We start from the raw sequence: 26,991 nt of genomic DNA, 5'->3' as shown, positions 1-26,991 counted from the left end.
CCTCTCTCCTCCTCTACGTTGCTCATGCAGTCGAACAAAGGACGTGGCCACGGGCAGAAAAGGTCTCGGCAGCTGGGAGGGCGGGCAGTTGTTTGCCAGCGGCAGCCGCGGGGGCATGTTCCTGGGCCGTTTGGGCCCTCAGCTGGGAGGGCGGGCTGCCGGTTGGCGGCAACAGCCGCGGGGGCATTTCAATGGGCCCTTCCAGCCCTTTAACATGGCGGGGGGGGGGAGGAGGACTCAGCCAGCCGGGAGGACGGGCTGCCAGAACACACCGTTGCAAAAGCACAAGCCAAGTTGCCTGCAAGCCCAGCTCATGGAGCGGAGGGCAGCCGCCATTTCCTCACCCTTTCCCCGGCCAACCAATCACCTCTTGAGAAATCCGCCCCCCCCCGCCCCTTCCAGCTACGGGCGGGAAAACAGCCTGCCTAAAACAGGCGGGAAAACAGCCTGCCTAAATAACGGCCGCGCGCAGCCGCCGAGCTGACTAACGGTCTCTTCCCTCCTTCACCGTCAGAGCAGATTATTCGGAGAGCAAAACGAGACGCTTCTTTCTGGCACTTCCTTGCCCAGATTGACTCAGAACATCCAGGAGTGGCTTTCTATTCGTGATTTACAACCCAATTCTGCCCAGAGGCTAAACTCCCTGAGGGGAGCAGGGGAGCCCTCAGGACCAGAGAAAGGGCTTTTCCACTCTCAGTGGAATAACCTTTGGACTTTTATTTGACAAGCACGTTGATGATTTCTGTCCCCACATTGTCAAAATATACGGAAGAGAACCCTGAGATCAGCCAGAAGTCAAAACTCCCTGAGGGGAGACAGCCCACCGGCAGGCAGGGAAGCCCTCAGGACCAGAGAAAGGGCCTTTCTGCTCACAGTGAACTGGCCTAAAATCTCAATTTTTGAAAACTGTGAAGAGCAAATTGTTGATTGCTCATTTGTGGGCAAAATTCAAGGCCAAAGAAAAGTAATTTAAAAAAAATTAGAGAGAAGAGGGTGAAGGAAAAAAGAAATACTATTGGGGGGGGGACACCTACAAATGTATTAAATAAGTACCTTAAGTTTAACACTGAGTTGAAAAAATAAAGAAGAGCTTTTAAACAAGAAATATACTCGAAGACTTGCCTCAGAAGTAAGGAAAAACTTACTGAGGGAGATGGAAGGCCCAAAGAGAGCGGACAAGACGAGGGGAGGGAAACAAAATAGACAGAGGGGCGAGGGGGGAGAGTGGAAAACAAGAGGGTGGGGTGGGACGTGGGAGGGAGGGCAGAGTGTGGGGCAGGAGACAGGGAGGGAGAGTGGGGAGCAACTCTCCAAAGAAGAAGCCCGCTCTAGGCCAGAGGAGGCCAAAAGGAGGAGGGCACCGAGCAGACAGAGGAGGCAAAGATCGCTGGCACCAACGGTCTACTAGCGCCCGCTAATTCAACGGGCTTAAAATCACTAGTAAATGTAATAATAATCTGTAAGGGACAGAGGAGCCACGCGATTTCATAACCCCATGAGAAAGGAACCTGTTCTATATGCCATAAAGAGTGTAGCTTGAGAGGCAGAGACTTCTCTCTTCTCAGCTATCCTGGAGACCTTACTTCTTGTAAAGTCAGAGCCAGAGGTCAGGGGCTGGAGGGGAGATCTAATGTCTTTGTGTGCCACACTGTGCATGGCGCATTACTTGCGTGTAGGAACATAGGAAGATAGGAAGCTGCCATATACTGAGTCAGACCATTGGTCTATCTAGCTCAGTATTGTCTTCACAGACTGGCAGCAGCTTCTCCAAGGTTGAGACAGTAAATCTCTTCTGGAAAAGTTTGTATGGTTATGTACAAAGAGACAAGAGTATCTCTTCTAAACAGCAACGGGACGAATTGTGGAAATGGACGTCGGACTTAACCCCCCCCCCCGATTACCTGATGTGCCTTGAAATCCCCCACCCTCGAGTTACAGTACTGCCTGCATATACTTCATAACCGTGTGGGTTTCCAAATCCTTGTGTGTAAATCTTTGTAGATATATCATGTACAAACAATCACTTTGTATATAATTGTGCTTTGGCAACGTACTGTATGCTTTGGTAGTTTGTTGGTTCAATTAAAAAAAAATCTTGTCCTATTTAAAAAAAAAAAAATCTTGTCCTATCTTTGGAGAAGCCAGAGAGGGAACTTGAAACCTTCTGCTTTTCCCAGAGCAGCTCCATCCCCTGAGAAGGGGAATCTCTTCTAGTGCTCACACTTCTAGTCCCCCTTGCATATGCAACCAGGGCGGACCCTGCTTAGCTAAGGGGGCAAGACCTGCTTGCCAGCACAAGACCAGCTCTCCTCCTAGTGTATCAGTTTGAATCTGTAAGTGACATTTCCATCCGTTCCCCCTAATTGTCCTTTCAAGTGGCCATCACAGAAGCGGATGAAAACGAAGGTGTGCTCTCCCTTTAAATGCCACAGGCCTTGGACGGATCTCAGCCAGGCCTGCCTTCGGGCAGCTGGGATGGATTCTGCAGCCTGGGATTTTTCCAACAGGCTTGCCTGCTGTTCCCTGATGGCTTGCTTGAATTCTTGCAGTCCTCAATCGGGTCTCTCTATTGCATTTCATTTACTTATTTATTAGATTTATATACCGCCCTTCCAAAATGGCTCAGGGCGATTCACAACATGATAAACAATTAAAACAAATTAACTATTAAAACTGGGTAGCCATTCCCCAGGGCATCAGGATCTAGCCAGCAATGACTCTCTTCTTCCCTGGTAAACGGGCTTCCTGAAAGGGAACAGGCACCGTAGCTCTTTGCCTGCCTTTCCTCCTTCAGCTCTGACTCCATCTTCCGCCTTCTTCCTAAGACTTCCGTCCCATGCAGTATCTTCCACCCAATCTGCCTGAAACCCATTAGGACAGGGGAGACCCGAGTTCGAATCCCCATTCAGCCATGAGACTTGCTGGGTGACGCTGGGCCAGTCACTTCTCTCTCAGCCTAGCCTACTTCACAGGGCTGTTGGAAGGAGAAACCTAAGTATGCAGTACACCACTCTGGGCTCCTTGGACAAAGAGCGGGATATAAATGCAAAATAATAATAAAATAGAAATAATAATAAAAATACATAATGATGTTATATACAATGTTATGTACACAATTACACAAAATCGTTGTGTGTGAAATTTTGAATACACACTCATCGTAGTTCGAATTTTTATTTTTCACGTGAAATAAGGGCGCTCAACAGAGTGTTGCATCTGGGCGCCAGATCCCCGAGAGCCGTCCCCGTCTCTCGGGACATCCCTGGAGGCGTCAGATATCCTTCTGGAAGCCTCCTTACGTCTCTCGATGTGCTCTTCGGATTTCTCCAGGTCCGTTTGAAAGAAAAGGGAGTGGATGAATCTGCATTGGGGAGGCACTTCCCCCCCCACCCGTCTCACACGGGGCCAGGCGCTCCCCACCTTTGGAGACCGGTGCCCCGCTCCTTCAGCTGAGGCACCCACTGAGATGGGGGGCATGCCGCGAGACCCCTCTGACTGGACACACCAGTGGGAGGGCCGCCGTTAGGAGAAAGGCCGACCCCCTCCTGGGGCTTGCGTCTGGGCAGCGTGACTCCAGAGTCTCCCCTCCAAGTCATGGGTTGGGCTGCCCCTCTTAATTCGGGGGGGGGCTCGGCACTCCTTTCCCAAAGCCTGTCGGTCAGGCTGAGGGGAGGGCAGGGCTCCCTCAGCCACCCACTTGGAAGGCCTGGGTCTAGAAGCAGTCTCGCCGCTGGCGGAGCAAAGACCGGGGCGGGTCCACGTGCTTCGGCCTGAGCCCAAACGGGGTGGGGACCAGGCTGGGCAGCCGCATCTTGGGCCAGCCCTGGGCTTGAGTGGCTGCTGCTCCGGCTCCTCCCAGCACTCCCACCTGATGGCTGCACGCTGAAAGGGGGAAAGCCGGCTCTGCCACTGGCGGGCCAAGTCGGCTTTGGCTCGGGGGGGCTCCCCATTCCAGAGACAAAAGGCGATCTGGTGGGCTGCTGTGCCGGGGGTGGACTGGGCCCGTTCCACTGCTCGGTGGCCTTCCCTTGAGTCTGGCCTGGCTCCTTTGAGCTCCGGGAGAGAGACGGCGGGCTGCGGGCCGCTGGTGGCGGAGAGCCTCCGCTTGGAGAGCTGGCCGGAGATCAGGGTGGGGCAGAAGCAAGAGAAGACAGCCGTGAGCTGACACTGCTCACCGTTCCCCCCATCACTCCCCAGGCCAGCTGTGACCCACCATCTCCCACCAAGCCAAGGAACAGAGGCACAGGGGAACTGGTGAGGCCCTGGGCTGTCCTGCTCTTCCGTGAGCCCCTCTGCTTTCCTGCCTCCGTTCTCGAAGGAGACGGAGTGCAAATGGCAGCCGCCGCCACCCCCAACGCCTCGGAGGCTGTTCGCTTGGGAGGGGCTTCTGACTGAAGAGGGGTGTCTGGCCGGTCACTGTGAGCCACGTATTTCCCTGACTCGAGGTTTGTTTGGCGTGTGAACCTGGCCTTTTCGTATTTATTTCCTTCATTTCTGAAAATGTGCTTATATGCCGCCTCCTCCGAGGACTCTAGGCAGTGAGCGTACAGCAGTATGAAAATAATAATATATTACAGGGCACATGCCTGGCGGAACAGGTGGGCCTTCAGAAGGGCCTTCAAAGCAGCCGGGGAGGGGGCTAATATTATAAAATAAGAATAATAAATCCGAGGCCTTACCCTCTCCAACAGCCTGGCCCGCTTGCTGCCCTGAGGAGGCACGGCCGGATTCATTTGGCTGGTGGCAGACAGCGTCCTCTTGGGCAGCTGGTGGCCGATCTGGGTGGGACAGAAGCAAGGGAAAGCAGCCGTGAGGTGATACTGAGCCTTTGGAATCCAGTGCTATAGAACTAAATAATAATAATTATGATAATAAATCTGTGGCCTTACCCTTGCCAAGGGGGTGCCTTCCGTGGGTGGCATGGCCACTGTCCTGCTGCCGGCAGGGGAGATGGCGAGCTTGGAGAGCTGATGGCAGAGCTGGGTGGGACAGAAGCAAGGGAAAGCAGCCGTGAGGTGATACTGAGCCTTCGGAATCCAGTGCTATAGAACTAAATAATAATAATTATGATAATAAATCTGTGGCCTTACCCTTGCCAAGGGGGTGCCTCCCGTGGGTGGCATGGCCACTGTCCTGCTGCCGGCAGGGGAGATGGCGAGCTTGGAGAGCTGATGGCAGAGCTGGGTGGGACAGAAGCAAGGGAAAACCGCCGTGAGGGGAGACTGATCGTGGACCCAATGCGAATTCCAGTCAGCTTCAACTGAAACAATGCTAATTTAGTGCTCTATTGTTAAGGGTTCTTAAAAATTTATTTGTTTGATTATGATACTTGTTCGATTATGATACTTATGATATTTGTTCAAAATTATACTTTCTTGAAGTTTTTTCCCATGAAACTTATTCAGTCGCATGCAAAACTGATATAATCCTTACATATAGATGGCTGCCATTAAATACTGCCTCCTGATCCCACCTACAGAGACCAAGTTTTGCATGCACCATCCTGCCACTGAAATGAGCTGGATGTACTGCTCTCTCTTTTTTGGACACTGGGATGTCCTCAGGGGGAATTAAAATACTTTTCCTGCAGTTTTTTAAAATAATAATTCTGATAATCAGAATACCCAATTATCGACAGATAGCTGATCTGCTACTATCACGCATATTTCTATGCCACGTCTCAACAAAGTCCTCAAAGTGCTTGGCATAGACAAATCACTCTAATAAACAAATAAGATGGTCCCCTCTCCCAAAAGGGCTCTCAATCTAAGAGAGATGCTCGGTAGAAACCAGCAAGGGCCACTCACTGGTGGGATGCTGTGCTGGGGCCAGTTTCCAGCTAAGAAGACTGATCTGTGGTCTTACCTCATCCGAATCCCCTGTGTGGGGTCGCTGAACTGGTGGCCTCCTGGAGTTCTGTCCCGAAACCACCTGTTTCTGTGAGATGTGGTGGGTGGGACAGAAGCAAGGGAAGACAGGCTTCAGATGAGACTTCATGGCACCAAGGCAACATCCAACGAAGCCCCAGAGCCTCTTCTAGGCAGAGGCATTCGGGATTTGGAGGACCGGCTTCCCGGGATGCAGAGGGAGCTGACCGTGGACCTGACTCTGAACTGAGTTTGGGCGACTCCCCCTCCCCAAACTACCTTCAGAAAAGCTCCTATATAACTAATAAAATAATAATAATAATAAATCTGTGGTCTGACCTTTCCCAAGGGTTTGTCCTGCTTGCCTGCGGGCTTCTTAGTGCGCTCAACAGAGGCTTTCACCTTGGCGCGCAGGCGGCGGAGCTGGGTGGGACAGAAGCAAGGGAAAACAGCCATGAGTTGATAGTGATGGTGGACCCGATGCGAATTCCAGTCAGCTTCAACTGAAACAATGCTAATTTAGTGCATTATTGTTAAGGGTTCCTAAAAATGACACTTTATGGAAGGTTTTTTTAAATGAAACTTATTCAATTGCATGCCAAACTGATATATATATATAAATGGCTGCCATTAAATACTTCCTCCTGATGACCTAAAAATTGCAGCCGCTGGTTCCCTCTCCCCAAAGGGCTCATCTTCTGAAGGGAAAGGCTAGGTAGAAACCAGCAAGGGCCACTCACTGGTGGGATGCTGTGCTGGGGCCAGTTCCCTGCTAAGAAGACTGATCTGTGGTCTTACCTCGTCCAAATCCCCTGTGTGGGGTTTCTGAACTGGTGGCCTCCTGGAGTTCTGTCCCGAATCCACCTGTTTCTGTGAGATGTGGTGGGTGGGACAGAAGAAAGGGAAGACAGGCTTAAGATGAGACTTCATGGCACCAAGGCAACATCCAACGAAGCCCCAAAGCCTCTTCTAGGCAGAGGCATTCGGGACTTGGAGGACCGGCTTCCTGGGATGCAGAGGGAGCTCGCTGTGGACCTAACTCTGAACTGAGTTTGGGCGACTCCCCCTCCCCAAACTACCTTCAGAAAAGCTCCCCATGGGGTGGTTTCTTGCTTTTGTGTTTTCTTTCTCCTATGCCTACATCTTCAACTGACCCAATGCTAGTTTAATGCTTTTTTAAGGGTTTTTTCTTTTTAAAAAATGATACTTTTTTTGAAGTTTTCTCATGAAACACATACAGTTGCATGCAAAACTAATATAATCCTTACATACAGTATAGGTGGCTGCCATTGAATACTTCCTCCTGATCACACCTACAGAGACCAAGTTTCGCATGCACCAACCTGCCACTGAACTGAATGTACTCCTTTCTTTGACACAGGGATATCCTCAGGGAACATTTTCCTCATTTTCCTGCAGTTTTTTGGATAATAATTCTGATTATCAGACTTCCCAATTTTCTACAGATACCCTTGGCTGCTTGGGCCTGAGGCCGAAAGATGTGGGGGAAAGTCTCGGCAATCTCCTCTTTGGCCTGCTGTGCTGAGCTTGCTGCTGCTCCTGCTCCTCCCAGCACTCCCACCTGATGGCTGCACGCTGAAAGGGTGAAAGCCAGATCTGTCACTGGTGGGCCAAGTCAGCTTTTGCTCGGGGGGCTCCCCATTCCAGAAACAAAAGGTGATCTGGACCGTAGCGCGGTGGCCAAATCTGCTACTATTAGGAATATTTCTGTGCCACTTATCAACCATGTCCTCAAAGGGCTTGGCATAAACTAATCATTCTAATCCACAAACAAGATGGTTCCCTGTCCCGAAATGCCTCCTAATCTAAAGGGAAACTCTCGGGAGAAGCCAGCAACAGGCCCTGGCGGGTTGCTGTGCTGGCGGTGAGTTGGGCCAGCTCCCTCCAAAGAAGAGTCCTCTTCCGAGTGAGTTGGGAGTTAGCGAGTGACCTGGGAGAGCGCCTCCTTCTGCATGATCCCCACTGGACATGGAGGCCATTGAGAGAGGTCCTTCTCCGGATGCTGCCAGCTCACCAGCTCAGGCCTTCTCTGTGGTGGCTCCTGGGCTGGGCTCTGGAATGCCCTCCCTATAGCCATTCATTCATGATTCAACATCATTGATTGATTGATTGATTGATTGATTAAGTGCCGTCAAGTTGGTGTCGACTCTTAGTAAGCACATAGATAGATTCTCTCCAGGGTGGTGACTTGTCTTCCACTTGGCCTTGAAGGTCTCTCAGTGGTTCATTCATGGCTGTCGTCATCAAGTCCATCCAACTTGCTGCTGGTCATCCTCTTCTTCTCTTGCCTTCCACTTTTCCCAGCATTATGGACTTCTCAAGGGAGCTGGGTCTTTGCATCATGTGTCCGAAATATGAGAGTTTGAGCCTGGTCATTTGTGCCTCGAGTGGAAATTCTGGATTGACTTGTTCTAGGATCCATTGGTTTGTTTTCCTGGCTGTCCAGGGTCTCCTCAAAAGTCTTCTCCAGCACCCAAGTTCAAAAGCGTCAATACTTTTTCTATCTTCCTTCTTCAAAGTCCAGCTTTCGCATCCATAGAGCGTCACGGGAAAAACCACAGTCCGAACGATTCTCATCTTTGTAGGTGTAGACACGTCACGGCATCTCAATATCCTTTCCGAGGCCTTCATTGCTACCCTACCAAGGGCTAGTCTGCGGAGTATTTCTTGACTGCTGGCTCCTTGACTGTTGACGGTCGATCCTAAAAGGCAGACACTATCCACCACTTCAGTGTCTTCATTCTCAATTCTGAGGCTGGTTGCTGTCCCTGTTGTCATTAGTTTAGTCTTCTTGACATTTAGTCGTAGTCCCATTTTCCCACTGGGCTCCTTGACCTTCATTATTAGAGCTTGCAGATCCTCCGCCTTCTCAGCTCTCAGAGTGGTGTCATCAGCGTAGCTCAGGTTCTTGATGTTTCTTCCCCCAGCTTTCAAAGCACGCTCATCTTCTCCCAATCCAGCTTCTCTCAGTATATGTTCAGCATATAAGTTGAATAAAGCGGGGGAAAGTAGCCAGCCTTGCCTTACTCCTTTACCAGTCTGGAACCAACATCATTACCCGCCTTTAAAGGAGCCCTGAAGACAAATCTTTCTAGCCTGGCTTTCAGAAAGCTGTGGATGTTTTCAGTTGTTTTACTGTACATGGTTGTTTTTCTGGCGTTTTTATCTTGCCTCTTTTTGTCTTCAGTTTTGTGGATCAGCTAGAGCCTTTGGAATCCAGTGCTATATAACTAACTAACTAACTAACTAACTAAATAAGTAATCAATCAATCTGGGGCCTTACACTCATCGGCTTGCTGGCCGGAAGAGGAATGGCAGGCTTTGTGCGGCTGGCAAGCTGGTGGCGGATCTGGGTGGGACAGAAGCAGGGAAAACAGCCATGAGTGGAGAGTGAGAGTGGACCCCATGCTCAGTCCAGACCCCTTCAACTGAAACAATGCTAATGGAGTGCTTTATTGTTCAGTATCGTTACGTTTATTGAAGTTGTTTTCAATGAAACTTATTCAGTTGCATGCAAAACTGATCTACTCTTTATGTATAGTTGGCCGCCATGAAATACTCCCTCCTGATGACCTAAAAACTCCCTCCCCGCTTTCTTCCACCTGAGCCAGATCTTCGATCCAGCCATCGGGGTCCCAAAGGGATTGAGTTGGCTTTCTGACTGACAGGGCATCCATCTAGGACTCCACCCAGAATGGAGGTCCTTCATAAATGCCTTTCATATTGATGGGAAACTATGAATTGGCTCCAAGTTACTTGACTCTCAGCACACACGCATGCCGAACTATATTCCGCTGTGTTGGGCCTCTGTGCACTCGGCTATATTGAGAAAAGGATTCTCTCACCGCAGGGAATTTCCAACACTGGAAGCCTCCATCCTGCTGCCAAACAGGCAACCGCCTCCCCACACCTCCATGGCCTACCTTACGTCTTTCCATCTCTTCGTCGAATTTTTCCTGCTCTTCGTAATACTGTCATTTAAAAGAAAAGGGAGTGGATGAATCTGCATTGGGGAGGCACTTCCCCCCCCCAACCCGTCTCACACGGGGCCAGGCGCTCCCCACCTTTGGAGACCGGTGCCCCACTCCTTCCGCTGAGGCACCCACTGAGATGTGGGGCATGCCGCGAGACCCCTCTGACTGGACACACCAGTGGGAGGGCCGCCGTTAGGAGAAAGGCCGAGCCCCTCCCGGGGCTTGCGTCTGGGCAGCGTGACTCCAGAGTCTCCCCTCCAAGTCATGGGTCGGGCTGCCCCTCTTAATTCAGGGGGGGGCGCTGTCGGTCAGGCTGTGGGGAGGGCAGGGCTCCCTCTGCCACCCACTTGGAAGGCTTGGGTTTAGAAGCAGTCTCGCCGTTGGCGGAGCAAAGACCGGGGCGGGTCCACGTGCTTCGGCCTGAGCCCAAACGGGGTGGGGACCAGGCTGGGCAGCCGCATCTTGGGCCAGCCCTGGGCTTGAGTGGCTGCTGCTCCGGCTCCTCCCAGCACTCCCACCTGATGGCTGCACGCTGAAAGGGGGAAAGCCAGATCTGCCACTGGCGGGCCAAGTCGGCTTTGGCTCGGGGGGGCTCCCCATTCCAGAGACAAAAGGCGATCTGGTGGGCTGCTGTGCCGGGGGTGGACTGGGCCCGTTCCACTGCTCGGTGGCCTTCCCTTGAGTCTGGCCTGGCTCCTTTGAGCTCCGGGAGAGAGACGGCGGGCTGCGGGCCGCTGGTGGCGGAGAGCCTCCGCTTGGAGAGCTGGCGGGAGACCAGGGTGGGGCAGAAGCAAGAGAAGACAGCCGTGAGCTGACACTGCTCCCCGTTCCCCCCATCACTCCCCAGGCCAGCTGTGACCCACCATCTCCCACCAAGCCAAGGAACGGAGGCACAGGGAAACTGGTGAGGCCCTGGGCTGTCCTGCTCTTCCGTGAGCCCCTCTGCTTTCCTGCCTCCGTTCTCGAAGGAGACGGAGTGCAAATGGCAGCCGCCGCCACCCCCAACGCCTCGGAGGCTGTTCGCTTGGGAGGGGCTTCTGACTGAAGAGGAGTGTCTGGCCGGTCACTGTGAGCCACGTATTTCCCTGACTCAAGGTTTGTTTGGCGTGTGAACCTGGCCTTTTCGTATTTATTTCCTTCATTTCTGAAAATGTGCTTATATGCCGCCTCCTCCGAGGACTCTAGGCAGTGAGCGTACAGCAGTATGAAAATAATAATATATTACAGGGCACATGCCTGGCGGAACAGGTGGGCCTTCAGAAGGGCCTTCAAAGCAGCCGGGGAGGGGGCTAATATTATAAAATAAGAATAATAAATCCGAGGCCTTACCCTCTCCAACAGCCTGGCCCGCTTGCTGCCCTGAGGAGGCACGGCCAGATTCATTTTTCTGGTGGCGGACAGTGTCCTCTTGGGCAGCTGGTGGCCGATCTGGGTGGGACAGAAGCAAGGGAAAGCAGCCGTGAGTTGAGACTGATCGTGGACCCAATGCTAATTCCAGCCAGCTTCAACTGACCCAATGCTAATTTAGTGGCTTATTGTTAAGGGGTTTTAAAAATGAGACTTTTTTTGAAGTTTTCTTATGAAACACATACAGTTGCATGCAAAACTAGTATAATCCTTACATATAGATGGCTGCCATTAAATACTGATGACCTACAGAGACCATGTTTTGCATGCACCATCCTGACACTGAAATGAGCTGAGTGGATACTTTTTTTTGACACTGGGACATCCTCTGGGGAAATTCTACATCACTTCCCTGCAGTTTTTTTGGATAATAATTCTGATCTGCTACTATTACGCATATTTCTATGCCACGTCTCAACAAAGTCATCCAAGTGCTTGGCATAGACAAATCACTCTAATAAACAAATAAGATGGTCCCCCTCCCAAAAGGGCTCTCAATCTAAGAGAAACGCTTGGTAGAAACCAGCAAGAGCCGCTGGTGGAATGCTGGGCTGGGGATCGATCGGGCCAGTTCCCTGCTAAGACGACTGATCTGTGGTCTTACCTCACCTGAATCCCCTGCGGGTGGCTGAACAGGTGCAGATGGCCGCGCAGAGATCGTACCCGAAATGAACTGTTGTTGTGAGATGTGGGTTGGACATGGTGGGAATCCCCCTTGGTTTTCCTTGGCAGATGGCTTCAGCGGGGGGATTGGGAGGCTGGCAGGACGCAGCTGTGGCTCTTTGGAAAGGCCAGATCCTCAGCTAGAAGAGAGGGAAAGAGAAGAGAGTGTTAATTACTGCTCCCCATTTTATTTCACTGCATTTGATTAAGGAAGGTCAAGGTATAATAGACAAGTATATAACACATTTCCCCCTAACATTAAGGACATGATGATCTATTGACTCCTTGGCAGGATTTGGTTGTTTGTGCACAAGAAAGGCATACCTCCTGATGACCTACAGAGACCACTTAATTTTGCGGAATAACTATAGCCTTTGGAATCCAGTGCTATATTACTAATATAATAATAATAATAATAATAATAATAATAATAATAATAATAATCTGAGGCCTTACCATCTCCAGGAGCCTGGCCCGCTTGCTGCCCTGAGGAGGCACGGCCAGATTCATTTTGCTGGTGGCGGAGAGCCTCCGCTTGGGCAGCTGGTGGCCGATCTGGGTGGGACAGAAGCAAGGGAAAGCAGCGGTGAGGTGATACTGAGCCTTCGGAATCCAGTGCTATATAACTAAATAATAATAATAATAACAACAACAACAACAACAACAACAACAATAACTTAAGAATGGCAACTTGAAGAAAGAAACAGAGGTTTTAATACTGGCTGCACAAGAACAGGCACTAAGAACAAATGCAATAAGAGCAAAAGTGGAAAAATCCACAACAAACAGCAAGTGCTGCCTTTGTAAAGAAGCAGATGAAACCGTGGACCACCTAATCAGCTGTTGTAAAAAGATCGCATGGACTGACTACAAACAAAGGCATGACAAGGTAGCAGGGATGATACACTGGAACATCTGCAAAAAAGACAAGCTACCTGTAGCCAAGAATTGGTGGCACCATAAAATTGAAAAAGTGGCAGAAAATGAAGATGTAAAAATATTATGGGACTTCCGACTACAAACAGACAAACATCTGCCACACAATACACGAGATATAACTGTAGTGGAGAAGAAAGAAAAACAAGTGAAAATAATCGACATAGCAATCCCAGGGGATAGCAGAATAGAAGAAAAATGGGAAAAATCACCAAATACAAAGATCTACAAACTGGAATGGAAAGGCTGTGGCAGAAAAAGACCCAAATCATCCCAGTGGTCATTGGTGCCCTGGGTGCAGTCCCAAAAGACCTTGAAGAGCACCTCAGCACCAGAGGGGCCACAGAAATCACCATCAGCCCGTTACAAAAAGCAGCTTTGCTGGGAACAGCCTCTATTCTGCGACGATATCTATAACAACTGACAATCAAATTCTGGCATCCCAGGTCCTTGGGAAGGACTCGATGTCTGGATCAAACCAACCAGTCGATCACACCTGCCTGGCTGGGTCAACCAGAGATCATAAATCTGTGGCCTTAGCCTTGCCAAGGGTATGACTCCCGTAGCTGGAAGAGGCCTGGTGGGCTTTGTGCTGCTGGCAGGGGAGATTTTCCGCCTCGAGAGCTGATGGCCGAGCTGGGTGGGACTGCAGGAAGGGAAAACCGCTGCCGTGCGGTGAGAGTGAGAGTGGACCCCATGCTCAGTCCAGACCCCTTCAACTGAAACAATGCTAATGGAGTGCTTTATTGTTCAGTATCGTTACGTTTATTGAAGTTGTTTTCAATGAAACTTATTCAATTGCATGCAAAACTGATCTACTCTTTATGTATAGTTGGCCGCCATGAAATACTCCCTCCTGATGACCTAAAAACTCCCTCCCCGCTTTCTTCCACCTGAGCCAGATCTTCGATCCAGCCATCGGGGTCCCAAAGGGATTGAGTTGGCTTTCTGACTGACAGGGCATCCATCTAGGACTCCACCCAGAATGGAGGTCCTTCATAAATGCCTTTCATATTGATGGGAAACTATGAATTGGCTCCAAGTCACTTGACTCTCAGCACGCACACGCATGCCGAACTATATTCCGCTGTGTTGGGCCTCTCTGCACTCGGCTAGAATGAGAAAAGGATTCTCTCACCACAGAGAATTTCCAACACTGGAAGCCTCCATCCTGCTGCCAAACAGGCAACCGCCTCCCCACACCTCCATGGCCTACCTTACGTCTTTCCATCTCTTCGTCGAATTTCGCCTGCTCCTCGTAATACTGTCATTTAAAAGAAAAGGGAGTGGATGAATCTGCATTGGGGAGGCACTTCCCCCCCCAATCCATCTCACACGGGGCCAGGCGCTCCCCACCTTTGGAGACCGGTGCCCCGCTCCTTCAGCTGAGGCACCCACTGAGATGTGGGGCATGCCACGAGACCCCTCTGACTGGACACACCAGTGGGAGGGCCGCCGTTAGGAGAAAGGCCGAGCCCCTCCCGGGGCTTGCGTCTGGGCAGCGTGACTCCAGAGTCTCCCCTCCAAGTCATGGGTCGGGCTGCCCCTCTTAATTCGGGGGGGGGGGGCTCGGCACTCCTTTCCCAAAGCCTGTCGGTCAGGCCGAGGGGAGGGCAGGGCTCCCTCTGCCACCCACTTGGAAGTCTTGGGTTTAGAAGCAGTCTCGCCGTTGGCGGAGCAGGACCTCTTTGGCAGCCCGAGGCAGGTCCATCTGTTTCGGCCGCAGCCCAAATGGGGTGGGGACCAGGCTCGGCAATCTCCTTTTCGGCTTAGGCTGGTGTGGCCGCTGCTCCCAATCCTCCAAGTGGTGCTCCCAGTGCTCCCACCTGATGGCTGCACGCTGAAAGGGTGAAAGCCAGATCTGTCACTGGCGGGCCAAGTCGGCTTTTGCTCGGGGGGGCTCCCCCGACCTGGACCCACCTGGGTGGTTTGGGTCTCGGACAAGCCTCCCACGTGCGAAGGGCAGCTGCCCCCTGGGAACTCTCTGCGTTCCCCCAGGGCGTCCCCCTGGCATGACCACCCCTCCGCCTGGGCCAGCGCCACAGGCCCACCTCTCACCCACCAGCCGGGCCCCCTTTTCTGGGGCCAAGACGCTTACGCTTTCCCCTGGGACTCCTGCGGACGGCTGCTGGCTGCTGCCCGTGCAGTGAGCCCTTCAGGAGGAATCCCGGCTGCCCCTCGCAGAACTAGAGAGCCAGCAAACCACTCCCGCTCCCAAGGAATGAGAGAGGGCCTGCGACCACCTGCAGGTTTGCCTGGCATTCGCCGAAGCAGCACCGCCCTCGAATGCATCCTAGACCAGCGTCCCTGCCTTGGACCCCCAATTCCAAGCTCCCCCCAGTGACGAGGGTTCTTTGGGCAAGCCACTCGATGGCCAGAGACAGCCCCAGTCGGCAACATCCTCTACTGTAGTCAGAGGCGCTCTTCCCCCTGGACGTCTGGGGAAGAAGCACGCACCCTCCCCCCCCCCAATCTCTTTAGTCTGTCCTGGGTGGTCCAGGCTCCATAATTCCCCATCTAGATGGAAAGAGAAACTCCTCGTACCAGAGGTCTCACGGGCGGCTTCTCCTCCTTCCTTCCCTTCTTGAGAAGTCCCGGGAACATTGGAGGCTGCCGTGGACCAGGGAAGAGAAAACAAGGGGCCTCGGTGGCATAAAGCCCACACCCCGTCTGCCCGCAAGGGATCCATCGGCCCTTCGGCAGTGCTCCCGAGAGAGCCAGGACCGTTCACAGCCGAGGGCGTGGAGAAGAACAGCTCTTGTCCTTTCCCACCCCTTGTAAACTGGGCCCCCTTGACGGCAGGAAGAATGCAACCTCCTTGGGGCAGAGACCTGCCTTGGGCGGACTGACACCCCCCCCCCCCCGCCAACAGACTTACACTTCTCATGGGAAGCTGGTGGTGGAGGCCCCTCAGTGGCTGGGAGTTCTGCTCACGGCCCTGCAAGAAAAAGGTTCGAGAGCAAGCCAGTCACGGGCCTGCCTGCGACCTCGGAGGAGCTGCTGTTCTCCAGTCTGGGAAGACAACCCTGAGCGGAAGAAGGCAGCTTCCCATGGGCCGAGGTTCCGCAGAGGAGTGGTGGGGTGGAGATCTAGGCACGAGGCTGGCAGGAAGCCCAGCCTCCATTTGGCCCCCCGGGAGGGAGCAGAGAGAAGGACGGAGGCTCCCCCCCCCCCTTGGAAAGTGAGGCTCAGTCCCTGGGATCTCTCATGGAAAGAACCCGGGGAATAAATATTGGCCAACGCCCTGCCTGGGAATTCAGGGACTGGCTCTCCCCCGGAGAATGTAAGCTCCTTGGGGCAGGGATACATCTTACGGAGACTTACACGGAAAATCTGCACGGTCACTTCCTGTGGCCTCCAGTTTCTGTGCCGCTGGGCCCACTGATGGATCTGCAACGAAAGAATCAGCACCAGGAGCTTTCCCAGACGGCAGGTTCACCGCAGGTCTGCTGCGAGGCTTTACTGCTTGTTCAAGTTTGCCCAAACAAACCGATGGGAAGAGTGGATTTTTTTTTTTAAACCCCAGATATAAATTGGGCTAAGCAGCAGTGCGCAATGAAAAACCCGAATCGTGTATGGGGTGTTCCCGGATAGCTTGCAGGGGCTTCATTCTGGGTGACTTGTGAACGCACACCTGCCCTTCCCAAGTACAATGAGCGCCTGGGAACACCCCAGGTCAGTGACGGGAGGCTCAGCTCTGCATTGCCTGGGAATGGCCACTATTTCTGGGAAGAAGGGGGAAACAGGTTGGCCCACATCTTTCCAAGAGGCCTCCCACTGGGCATCCTTCCCTAAGACACATCAAAGTGTTTGGCTCAATGGCCTATGCATATATTCCCAAAGCAAAGAGGACCAAACTCAATTGCAGATGTGAACTGGGAATTTTTGTTGGCTATGAATCTAGAGGATACAGAATCCTTGATCCCCAAAGTGGAAAGGTCAAAGTCCGCAATGCAGTGTATTTCGATGAAAGACAAAGACCAAATTAGGGTGAAGCATCAAAGATTTCCCCAGAAACCCAGATGAATGAATGATTCTCATCTTTGTAGGTGTAGACACGTCACGGCATCTCAATATCCTTTCCGAGGCCTTCATTGCTACCCTACCAAGGGCTAGTCTGCAGAGTATTTCTTGACTGCTGGCTCCTTGACTGTTGACGGTCGATCCTAAAAGGCAGACACTATCCACCACTTCAGTGTCTTCATTCTCAATTCTGAGGCTGGTTGCTGTCCCTGTTGTCATTAGTTTAGTCTTCTTGACATTTAGTCGTAGTCCCGTTTTCCCACTGGGCTCCTTGACCTTCATTATTAGAGCTTGCAGATCCTCCGCCTTCTCAGCTCTCAGAGTGGTGTCATCAGCGTAGCTCAGGTTCTTGATGTTTCTTCCCCCAGCTTTCAAAGCACGCTCATCTTCTCCCAATCCAGCTTCTCTCAGTATATGTTCAGCATATAAGTTGAATAAAGAGGGGGAAAGTAGCCAGCCTTGCCTTACTCCTTTACCATTCTTGAACCAACATCATTACCCGCCTTTAAAGGAGCCCTGAAGACAAATCTTTCTAGCCTGGCTTTCAGAAAGCTGTGGATGTTTTCAGTTGTTTTACATGGTTGTTTTTCTGGGGTTTTTATCTTGCCTCTTTTTGTCTTCAGTTTTGTGGATCAGCTAGAGCCTTTGGAATCCAGTGCTATATAACTAACTAACTAACTAACTAAATAAGTAATCAATCAATCTGGGGCCTTACACTCATCGGCTTGCTGGCCAGAAGAGGAATGGCAGGCTTTGTGCGGCTGGCAAGCTGGTGGCGGATCTGGGTGGGACAGAAGCAGGGAAAACAGCCGTGAGTGGAGAGTGAGAGTGGACCCCATGCTCAGTCCAGACCCCTTCAACTGAAACAATGCTAATGGAGTGCTTTATTGTTCAGTATCACTACGTTTATTGAAGTTTTTTAAAATGAAACTTATTCAATTGCATGCAAAACTGATATCCTCTTTATGTATAGTTGGCCGCCATGAAATACTCCCTCCTGATGACCTAAAAACTCCCTCCCCGCTTTCTTCCACCTGAGCCAGATCTTCGATCCAGCCATCGGGGTCCCAAAGGGATTGAGTTGGCTTTCTGACTGACAGGGCATCCATCTAGGACTCCACCCAGAATGGAGTTCCTTCATAAATGCCTTTCATATTGATTGGAAACTATGAATTGGCTCCAAGTTACTTGACTCTCAGCACACACGCATGCCGAGCTATATTCCGCTGTGTTGGGCCTCTCTGCACTCGGCTAGAATGAGAAAAGGATTCTCTCACCGCAGAGAATTTCCAACACTGGAAGCCTCCATCCTGCTGCCAAACAGGCAACCGCCTCCCCACACCTCCATGGCCTACCTTACGTCTTTCCATCTCTTCGTCGAATTTCGCCTGCTCCTCGTAATACTGTCATTTAAAAGAAAAGGGAGTGGATGAATCTGCATTGGGGAGGCACTTCCCCCCCCCAACCCGTCTCACACGGGGCCAGGCGCTCCCCACCTTTGGAGACCGGTGCCCCGCTCCTTCAGCTGAGGCACCCCCTGAGATGTGGGGCATGCCGCGAGACCCCTCTGACTGGACACACCAGTGGGAGGGCCGCCGTTAGGAGAAAGGCCGAGCCCCTCCCGGGGCTTGCGTCTGGGCAGCGTGACTCCAGAGTCTCCCCTCCAAGTCATGGGTCGGGCTGCCCCTCTTAATTCAGGGGGGGGGCGCTGTCGGTCAGGCTGTGGGGAGGGCAGGGCTCCCTCTGCCACCCACTTGGAAGGCTTGGGTTTAGAAGCAGTCTCGCCGTTGGCGGAGCAGGACCTCTTTTGTAACCCGGGGCAGGTCCATCTGCTTCAGCCGCAGCCCAAATGGGGTGGGGACCAGGCTCGGCCATCTCCTTTGGGGCCTAGCTTGGTGTGGCCGCTGCTCCCGATCCTCCCTGTGGTGTTCCCAGCGCTCCCACCTGATGGCTGCACCCCTTCAACTGAAACAATGCTAACGGAGTGCTTTATTGTTCAGTATCGTTAAGTTTATTGAAGTTGTTTTCAATGAAACTTATTCAATTGCATGCAGAACTGATATACTCTTTATGTATAGCTGGCTGCCATGAAATACTCCCTCCTGATGGACCTAAAAACTCCCTCCCCGCTTTCTTCCACCTGAGCCAGATCTGAGATCCAGCCATCGGGGTCCCAAAGGGGGCCTCCAGTGACTCTTGTGCCCCAGGCCCTGCTCCCCCCCCGCCCCAACCGACCTCAGAGAAGCTGCTGCCAGTCTGGGAAGACAACCCTGAGCTCGGTGGATCGAGGCTCTGACTCAGCAGAAGGCAGCTTCCCATGGGCCGAGCTTCCGCGGAGGAGTGGTGGGGTGGAGATCTAGGCACGAGGCTGGCAGGAAGCCCAGCCTCCATTTGGCCCCCCGGGAGGGAGCAGAGAGAAGAACGGAGGCCCATCAGGAGAGCCTGAGCTCAGCGGAGGAATTAAATCAAAGCCCAAACAAAATGGAGGGCAGGACCTAAAATGGCCTCTTCTAGGACCTTCCAAGGGGCTCCAGAAGGTTCTCCATGGGGGATAATGGGGACTCGGACCGGCCTATTATTCCCCATGTGGGCTGCCGAGGGCAGGCCTGCTTAACTTAGCCCCACCCCCCCGGAGCTATTTTTGGACTGCAACTCCCAGAATCCCCAGCCAGTGTGGCCAGTAGCCAGGGATTATGGGAGTTGTAGGCCAACATCTGCCCAGGGGTGCCCCCCCCACCAAAAGTCCAGAGATGTGAGTTTGAGGCGGTATAGAAATGTAACAAATAAGTTAATTGTAAAAAAATTAACAGTGTGTGACTTTAATTGCTGTGCCATCCAGCTGAGGCTGATTATAATTTGATGGGAGAGAAAATTGATCTCACACACACACACACACGTAATCAAATTATGTATTATAAATCCGAAAAATAAGGTCTTTCCCTTCAGGGAACAGCAGACCCCAGTGAGCTGAGGAGGCCTGTTCAAGAAGCCTCATGCCAGATTCATGCACAAGCTATGCCAACTTATTAATCACTCACTGAGTAATTAGCTTGTTGATTATTACTAAGCAAGCTCCCTCAGCCCTGACAGGGCCTCACATGAGGAGGGAGCTCTGGATTAAAACAACAGCAACCCAAAGATTACGGTTCGAGCTTCACATCAGGCATTTTCTAGTGCAAACAGGCTTACTGCAAGATCACTGTTTTCGGTAGATGAGTAGCTTTGCGTTGCAATTTGGCCAAGTAAAAATAAGGCATCCCCCCCCCCATTTTAATGGTCTGTGTGTGGTGTAATGCTAAGGGTGACCCATGAGGCTTGGCCTAGTTTAGGGCCTCCGCATGGCCTCATCCGGCCCTGAATAAACCCCACCACTGGAGAGGAACGTTGACCTAAACTCACTAGAGCTGCAATCTATATTTCCCATTAATTGTCCAGGCAAGCCCAAAATATTCCAGTAGTTGCACCTCTCCTTAATTAGTCCTTAATTATACCAAGTTTGGTTTTGTTTGCTGTTGGCTGGTTATTATAATATTTTTTTTTAACTTTGGTGACTGATAGTAGTATTGGAAGGAGAGATCTTCAGCATAAATTCTCTGTCAGGTCTGTGATCACTATGGCTTAATTTTTCAAAACTGATGAAGTACATAGAAACCAATGATATATATATATATATATTTAATCCAGATTTTTAAAATTTAAATGAGATTTTATTTTTTATTTTATTTACTTATTTTTTTATTTGTAAAGAACATAGGTCAAAGATATCATCATCATGAGTGTTAATCATACCTCTTAATTATATTCTGTGACCTTGTGGGTCCATTCACACGTTATGTTCAACAATTGTACAATTAGTGTACACATAGGTGCCATGTACAATGAGTGGATGGAGCCCCTCTGGGAAGAGCGGAAGGTTCCCAGTTCCCTCCCCGGCAGCATCTCCAAGATCGGGCTGAGAGAGATTCCTGCCGGCCACCTTGGAGAAGCCGCTGCCAGTTTGTGAAGGCAATGCTGAGCTAGAGGGTCTGACTCAGTATATGGCAGCTTCCTGTGTTCCTCAATCTGTTACCCAGGTACAGCATCACACTTCCTATCTGTACCGTGCATTTGAAGCGCCTGTATTTGAATTTCAAAATGAACCCAGGTACAGTAATTCAGGGCAACAGGTGTACACTTCCCCAGAATCGTGTCTGATTCGGGATAAAGAAGGCCAAGGGATGACTAGAGGATTTGGGGAGGTTGGAATAGATCTGGGCAAGCCACAGGAACATGGAGGAAGCCTTTTCCAAGAGTATCCTGCATTTGAGAAGGGAAACACCTATCGTGGCTGCACGCTTAAAAGCGACCTCTCTTGGGAATATTTTAACAAAGTTTCTGTACATGGGGGTAAGCCAGGCATCTGCACAAAAATGCAAACCGTGCAACCAAGAAATGCGAGGCCTGGTTGCCCGAATGAAACAGCATTATGATCTCTGGTTGTGTATCACATCTCTGAATAGATACTGAGGTTATATTAGACAACAAGAATTTAATTTTTACTAGAAAATGGTGATTAAATCGAATCTTCTGGACTAGTGATTTAAATTGGGATTTGAGTTCTGTTCTTCCTAGCAGCCCTGCTTGCAACCCTTCGAAGCCTTAAGGAGCCCCTGGGGGGCTTACTCCCAGGAAACTGTGGTGTGTGCATTGGCTTGCAACCTAAGGATGTATATCCCAGAAATGCCTAGATTGTGAGAGAAAAGCCTTGCTTTAAAACAAGTGTGCATGTGCGTATTTGTGAGAAGAAGGGCATGGAGAGGGCCAGGCTTGGGTGGGATCTTCTGAGCATCAGAACTTGTGCTCATGCCAGGCTTTCTTGGGCTCGCTTTTACAGCTGTTCCCGTCCTCTTCAGCCGAACGCTCAGGCAGTCCGTTTAAAAAGCAACCGCGCCCCCCGCCCAGTTTTAAAACGCCATTTAATTCATCCGTGTGGTCACGATGGTACAGCCTACTGTCGTTTGCCCGCCCACCCTCCCTCCCTGGCCAGGATGGCATCGCGTAGGTCCTCCCAGCGCCCCGCGGCCGCCAAGCGGAAAGCGGGGCCCGCCGCTGGAGGGGCTGAGAGGAGGCGGGAGGGGGCGTGGTGCACGGCGCGTGCACGCCCCCCCCAGGAGAGCCTCAACGGTCCGCGCTGGCCGCCGCCATCTTGGACAGGCCCACTGCGCCTGCGCCTTGCTCCGCCCCCAAGGACTTGACCGTCTGCTGGCTTCTCTTCTAGTGGGTGGGAGTTCCAAGGGAATGGGAATTCCCAGGGAATGGGAATCGGGCACTCTTTCAGCGTCAGCCACTGGAAGCCACATTTCAAGTCGATGTGATGGATGTGCTCCCTGGGAATAAAACAATCCATCCATAAGCGACGGCCTTCTTTACGATGAGCCCCACCGCCCATTGAGGCCGTCTGGAGAGGTCCGCCGTCTCCAGTTGCCGCAGCCAGCTCGGCTGGTGACCACACGGGGGACGAGGCCTTCTCGGTGGCCCCACCTCTTGACCATTTTAAAAAAGCATCTGAGAACCCCACCTCTTCACCCAAGCTTTTTAGCTTTTTAAATGTCTAGGTTTTCTCCTGTGGCTGATTTTTAAATGTTTTGACTTGTTTTATGCTATTGTTAACTGCCTAGAGATGAAAGTTTGGGGCGGTGTCCCAACTTGAGAAAGAAACCAATCAGTACAACTATAAGCCCATTGTCTCACAGAACCCTTGAACATGACGGGGAGTGGCTGAAACGGACAGACTAGGCCAGTCATGAGATCCTAGTGTTTGGCTAGAGGGCTGCGGTGTCGCCTTACAGCCTCTGCTTTGCAGGCAGAAGACCCCAGACTCAATCCCGGGCAGCATCTCCAGATGGAACTGGGAAGGACCCCTGGCTGCCACCTTGGAGGAGCTGCTGCCGGTCAGTGTAGACGGCACTGAGCTAGACAAACCAAGGGTCTTTCTCAGAATAAGGCAGTCTTCTTCCGCCTCTCGCCAGAGGAGAACTGGTCTCGTGGCAGCAAGCATGGATTGTCCCTTTGCTAAGCAGGCTCCACCCTGGTTTACATTTGGATGGGGGACTACGTTTGTGAGCACTGGAAGAGATTCCCCTGCGGGGATGGGGCCGCTTTGGGAAGAGCACCTGCCTGCTTCCATGCAGAAGGTTCCTCGTTCTCTCCCTGGCAGCATCTCCAGGTACAACTGGGACAGACTCCTGCCTGCCACCTTGGAGAAGCCACTGCCAGTCTGGGTAGACAGTACTGAGCTAGATGGGCCAAGGGTCTGACTCTGTATCAGGCAGCTTCTTATGTTCCTCATTCCGTTACTGCTGCATTTTGCACATTCCAGACACTGTAATCTTGAAGGATGTTTTTTGGAAAAAATAATAAGGCCTTATAACAAGTGAGGTTCTCTTGCCAGTGGGTGGATGCAACACCAGCCTGAAAGACTGCTTTGGGCTACAGCCATTGGAAAAGTGGTAGCCTGCCCGATTCATCACCCTTGGAATTGCCCCGGGGAAGCCATGCACACGAACTGTGTGTGTAACGCTGAAGAGTGTCCCATCACTCGACTGGTGTCTTTGGGGCCGTCGTGTTTGCTCCGGCCTGGTGTCCAATGCAGACAAAAGCTAGTGCCCCCCCCTTGTTCCTTTCCCACTGCGTTTCAGCAGCAGGCCTTCCGACGGCCAACTGGCCCACTTCGGCCAACAGCAAGCCTCCTACAACCGGCAGCAGGGCTATGGCCAGCAGCCAGAAGTGAAACTTGGACCAGCCGCAGCAGCCGCAGCAAGGGCCCTACGGCCAGAACCAGCCGTCCTACCCAGCCCAGCGGAAGGAGGATGACAGGCAGTGCCGCGTGCAAGATAGGGGCATCCGGAAATGCCGGGAAATCGCTTGTGCTGTGGGGGGCAGGAGGCTGGTGGCGCTGGAGCTTGGGCCAAGGACACGCGCTTTGGTAGGGTGTCCAACCCCAGGCCTCTATCTTGACAGACGACCGCCGTGACCAGGGGCGATACGGGGAAGATGGCCGAGGCGACGGGGCGCCACGCGGAGGTGGGAGCAGGTTCGATTCCGACGGCAGCGGTCTCATGTCCGGCATAAGGCAAGGGGCTCTCTCCACGTCTCCGCAGACCGTGGCACACTCCGGTGTCTTCCTCCTAATGGCTCACAGGGCTGCTCTTAAAGAGCCGTGTGTGCTGGGAGTTCCAGGCGGAAGGTAGTTAAGTCTGCTGTTTCCCACTCATCATTTGTACTTGTAGTTCATGCTGGAAAACGGCTCCGAAAACATCGGAGGGGTTAGTTGTGTCCGCAGTGTTGCAGCAGGACTCTTTCTTCTGCAGAGAAAGTGGCGGTGCAGGGGGGGCAGGGGGAGAGGAAAACCCCCATGCCCTCTGAAAACGGGATCTGCTGCTGCGTATCTTGCGGTTCATGCCAGCAAAGCAGGCGATCAGCTGCGTGTCCGAAGTAGGTGTGAATCTGGGCTGGGCCTGCCCGCTGGGCCCGCCTCTCGCGTGATCCCTCCCTTTCCGGGGGGCTGGCGTGGCTGCCAGTGCACCTCTGCTCTCCCCTGGCTGGGAGCAAGCCTGCCAGCTCTCCCTGTGTTCTTCTCTTGCCTGTGTCTTTCCCATCTCCTGGTGGGGAGGTCTTGTCCAAACCACAAGGAGCCTTCAGCCCCCCCTGGCTGGCACCGGGGCCCCCCAGCTGGTGCACGGACGGATAGTGGAATGCGGGGTTAAAGTCCCCGTTTCCGACTCGGTACATTTTCGGTTGTGTGTGGGTGGCTCTGAATTGAAACCTCCCTCTGATGTCTGAGCGAGTGTGCCCTTGTAGGATGAATCTGGAGCCCTGCCCTGGGGCCCACTCTGTCCAGAGCGCCTCTGGAAACGTTAGTCCTGTTGTTTCTTCAACCCCCCCCAACTGAAAATCCCACGTGCTGCGTGCTGTGATGGAGAGAGTGCTCCTGTCCCCACTTCCTGCATTACCTCCGCAGATGCGCTTCCGTTTCCAGGCCGTGGCTCACCCTGGAACCAGCGCTGCTGCGGAGAGCACGTCAGAGCTCTCGTCTTCCTTCCCTTTTGTATTTGCAGAATATCCTCAAGGCAGACACAGTTGGCCAGAAACTGCCCCTTGACTAGAATTAGCCTGCTGGCCGTCTGCATGCCTCTCTTCTGCAGCAGGGAGGGCCCCCATTCGGGCACCGGAAAAATGGGTTGGGTTTGGTCGGCAACTGGAGGTGGACCCAGAATGTCGTCTTTCGTTTTAAAATGGATCTGACGGAGAGATGTCTGCAACAAACAGGTCTGCCAGTCCAAGAAACCAACAGAGTTGCAGGCTCTTCCTAAAGGACTCTCTCCATCGCTTCCCCCACTGGTACCGTCTCTGGGGACAAATGCTCATAGCTGCTTTTGGCATCCCCCCCCCAGAGATGGGAAAGAGGCGTTCGCCTTGCTGCACAGACAGCTTTCTGTGGGTGGTCACGCCTTCTTGATCCCTCCCCCTTCCCAAAGGATTTGGGAAGATCTGAATGGGACAGAAGCGAAGTATCCTGTTGGGACGCATCCCCTGGGGATGGCTGAACTGGTGTCAAAACGAGCTGTTGCTGTGAGATCTGGTGGGTGGGACAGAAGCAAGGGAAGGCAGGCTTCAGATGAGGCTTCATGGCACCAAGGCAACATCCAACGAAGCCCCAGAGCCTCTTCTAGGCAGAGGCATTCGGGACTTGGAGGACCGGCCTCCCGAGTTGCAGAGGGAGCTGACCGTGGACCTGACTCTGAACTGAGTTTGGGCGACTCCCCCTCCCCAAACTACCTTCAGAAAAGCTCCTATATAACTAATAATATAATAATAATAATAAATCTGTGGTCTGACCTTTCCCAAGGGTTTGTCCCGCTTGCCTGCGGGCTTCTTGGTGCGCTCAACAGAGGCTATCACCTTGGCGCGCAGGCGGCGGATCTGGGTGGGACAGAAGCAAGGGAAAACAGCCGTGAGTTGATAGTGATGGTGGACCCGATGCGAATTCCAGTCAGCTTCAACTGAAACAATGCTAATTGAGTGCTCTATTGTTAAGGGTTCCTAAAAATGACACTTTATGGAAGGTTTTTTTAAAATGAAACTTATTCAATTGCATGCCAAACTGATATATAAATAAATGGCTGCCATTAAATACTTCCTCCTGATGACCTAAAAATTGCAGCCGCTGGTTCCCTCTCCCCAAAGGGCTCATCTTCTGAAGGGAAAGGCTAGGTAGAAACCAGCAAGGGCCACTCACTGGTGGGATGCTGTGCTGGGGCCAGTTCCCTCCTAAGAAGACTGATCTGTGGTCTTACCTCGTCCAAATCCCCTGTGTGGGGTCGCTGAACTGGTGGCCTCCTGGAGCTCTGTCCCGAATCCACCTGTTTCTGTGAGATGTGGTGGGTGGGACAGAAGCAAGGGAAGACAGGCTTAAGATGAGGCTTCATGGCACCAAGGCAACATCCAACGAAGCCCCAGAGCCTCTTCTAGGCAGAGGCATTCAGGACTTGGAGGACCGGCCTCCCGGGATGCAGAGGGAGCTGACCGTGGACCTGACTCTGAACTGAGTTTGGGCGACTCCCCCTCCCCAAACTACCTTCAGAAAAGCTCCCCATGGGGTGGTTTCTTGCTTTTGTGTTTTCTTTCTCCGATGCCTACATCTTCAACTGACCCAATGCTAGTTTAATGCTTTTTTAAGGGTTGTTTTTTTTTAAAAAAGATACTTTTTTTGAAGTTTTCTCATGAAACACATACAGTTGCATGCAAAACTAATATAATCCTTACATACAGTATAGGTGGCTGCCATTGAATACTTCCTCCTGATCACACCTACAGAGACCAAGTTTCGCATGCACCAACCTGCCACTGAACTGAATGTACTCCTTTCTTTGACACAGGGATATCCTCAGGGAACATTTACATCATTTTCCTGCAGTTTTTTGGATAATAATTCTGATTATCAGACTTCCCAATTTTCTACAGATACCATTGGCTGCTTGGGCCTGAGGCTGAAAGGTGTGGGGAAAAGTCTCGGCAATCTCCTCTTTGGCCTGCTGTGCTGAGCTTGCTGCTGCTCCTGC

At 52.0% G+C, this 26,991-nt stretch overlaps 2 protein-coding genes across 4 annotated transcripts; both read right to left on the bottom strand.

Annotated features, from left to right (window-relative positions):
- Positions 1 to 3,186: 3,186 nt before the first annotated feature.
- On the bottom strand, positions 3,187 to 10,511 carry LOC128347706 (uncharacterized). The gene is made up of 10 exons (XM_053302718.1): positions 10,381 to 10,511; positions 9,812 to 9,859; positions 9,172 to 9,237; positions 6,666 to 6,737; positions 6,207 to 6,290; positions 5,866 to 5,937; positions 5,091 to 5,180; positions 4,890 to 4,979; positions 4,680 to 4,778; positions 3,187 to 4,113 (listed from the first exon to the last, which is right to left on the bottom strand). The coding sequence occupies exons 2-10, from the start codon at positions 9,824 to 9,826 to the stop codon at positions 3,523 to 3,525; spliced, it is 1,179 nt and encodes a 392-aa protein (XP_053158693.1). The 5' UTR covers positions 9,827 to 9,859; positions 10,381 to 10,511; the 3' UTR covers positions 3,187 to 3,522.
- Positions 10,512 to 14,077: 3,566 nt separating this feature from the next.
- On the bottom strand, positions 14,078 to 20,853 carry LOC128347707 (uncharacterized). 3 transcript variants are annotated; one of them, XM_053302721.1, is made up of 8 exons: positions 19,127 to 19,217; positions 18,247 to 18,294; positions 17,607 to 17,672; positions 16,193 to 16,258; positions 15,747 to 15,806; positions 15,413 to 15,478; positions 14,505 to 14,708; positions 14,078 to 14,132 (listed from the first exon to the last, which is right to left on the bottom strand). In XM_053302721.1, exons 1-7 carry the CDS (start codon positions 19,208 to 19,210, stop codon positions 14,520 to 14,522), a joined length of 579 nt encoding a protein of 192 aa, XP_053158696.1. In that variant the 5' UTR covers positions 19,211 to 19,217; the 3' UTR covers positions 14,078 to 14,132; positions 14,505 to 14,519. The 3 variants fall into 3 exon arrangements, with proteins under 3 accessions (XP_053158696.1, XP_053158695.1, XP_053158694.1); XM_053302720.1 differs by lacking the exons at positions 14,078 to 14,132; positions 19,127 to 19,217 and adding an exon at positions 20,681 to 20,853 and having other exon boundaries at positions 14,513 to 14,708; positions 15,413 to 15,806; XM_053302719.1 differs by lacking the exon at positions 14,078 to 14,132 and having other exon boundaries at positions 14,513 to 14,708; positions 15,413 to 15,806.
- Between the last annotated feature and the right edge of the window lie 6,138 nt (positions 20,854 to 26,991).

The sequence above is a fragment of the Hemicordylus capensis genome, chromosome 2 (genome assembly GCF_027244095.1).
Source record: "Hemicordylus capensis ecotype Gifberg chromosome 2, rHemCap1.1.pri, whole genome shotgun sequence".
Lineage (NCBI taxonomy): Eukaryota > Metazoa > Chordata > Lepidosauria > Squamata > Cordylidae > Hemicordylus > Hemicordylus capensis.
This window is presented reverse-complemented; position numbering and strand designations above follow the sequence as displayed.

Excerpts from the sequence above, each read along its gene's own strand:
- LOC128347706 (XM_053302718.1), bottom strand. Across the intron at positions 6,291-6,665 it reads ACACAGGGGATTTGGACGAG|CTCCGCCGCCTGCGCGCCAA; the intron begins GTAAGACCACAG and ends TGTCCCACCCAG. Across the intron at positions 5,938-6,206 it reads AGGACAAACCCTTGGGAAAG|AAACAGGTGGTTTCGGGACA; the intron begins GTCAGACCACAG and ends CACATCTCACAG.
- LOC128347707 (XM_053302719.1), bottom strand. The coding sequence starts at position 19,210 with ATGGGAAGCTGCCTTCTGCTGAGTCAGAGCCTCGATCCACCGAGCTCA. Across the intron at positions 18,295-19,126 it reads CTGGCAGCAGCTTCTCTGAG|TATTACGAGGAGCAGGCGAA; the intron begins GTCGGTTGGGGC and ends TTTAAATGACAG. Across the intron at positions 15,807-16,192 it reads TGACCGTGCAGATTTTCCGT|GGCCGTGAGCAGAACTCCCA; the intron begins GTAAGTCTCCGT and ends TTTTTCTTGCAG.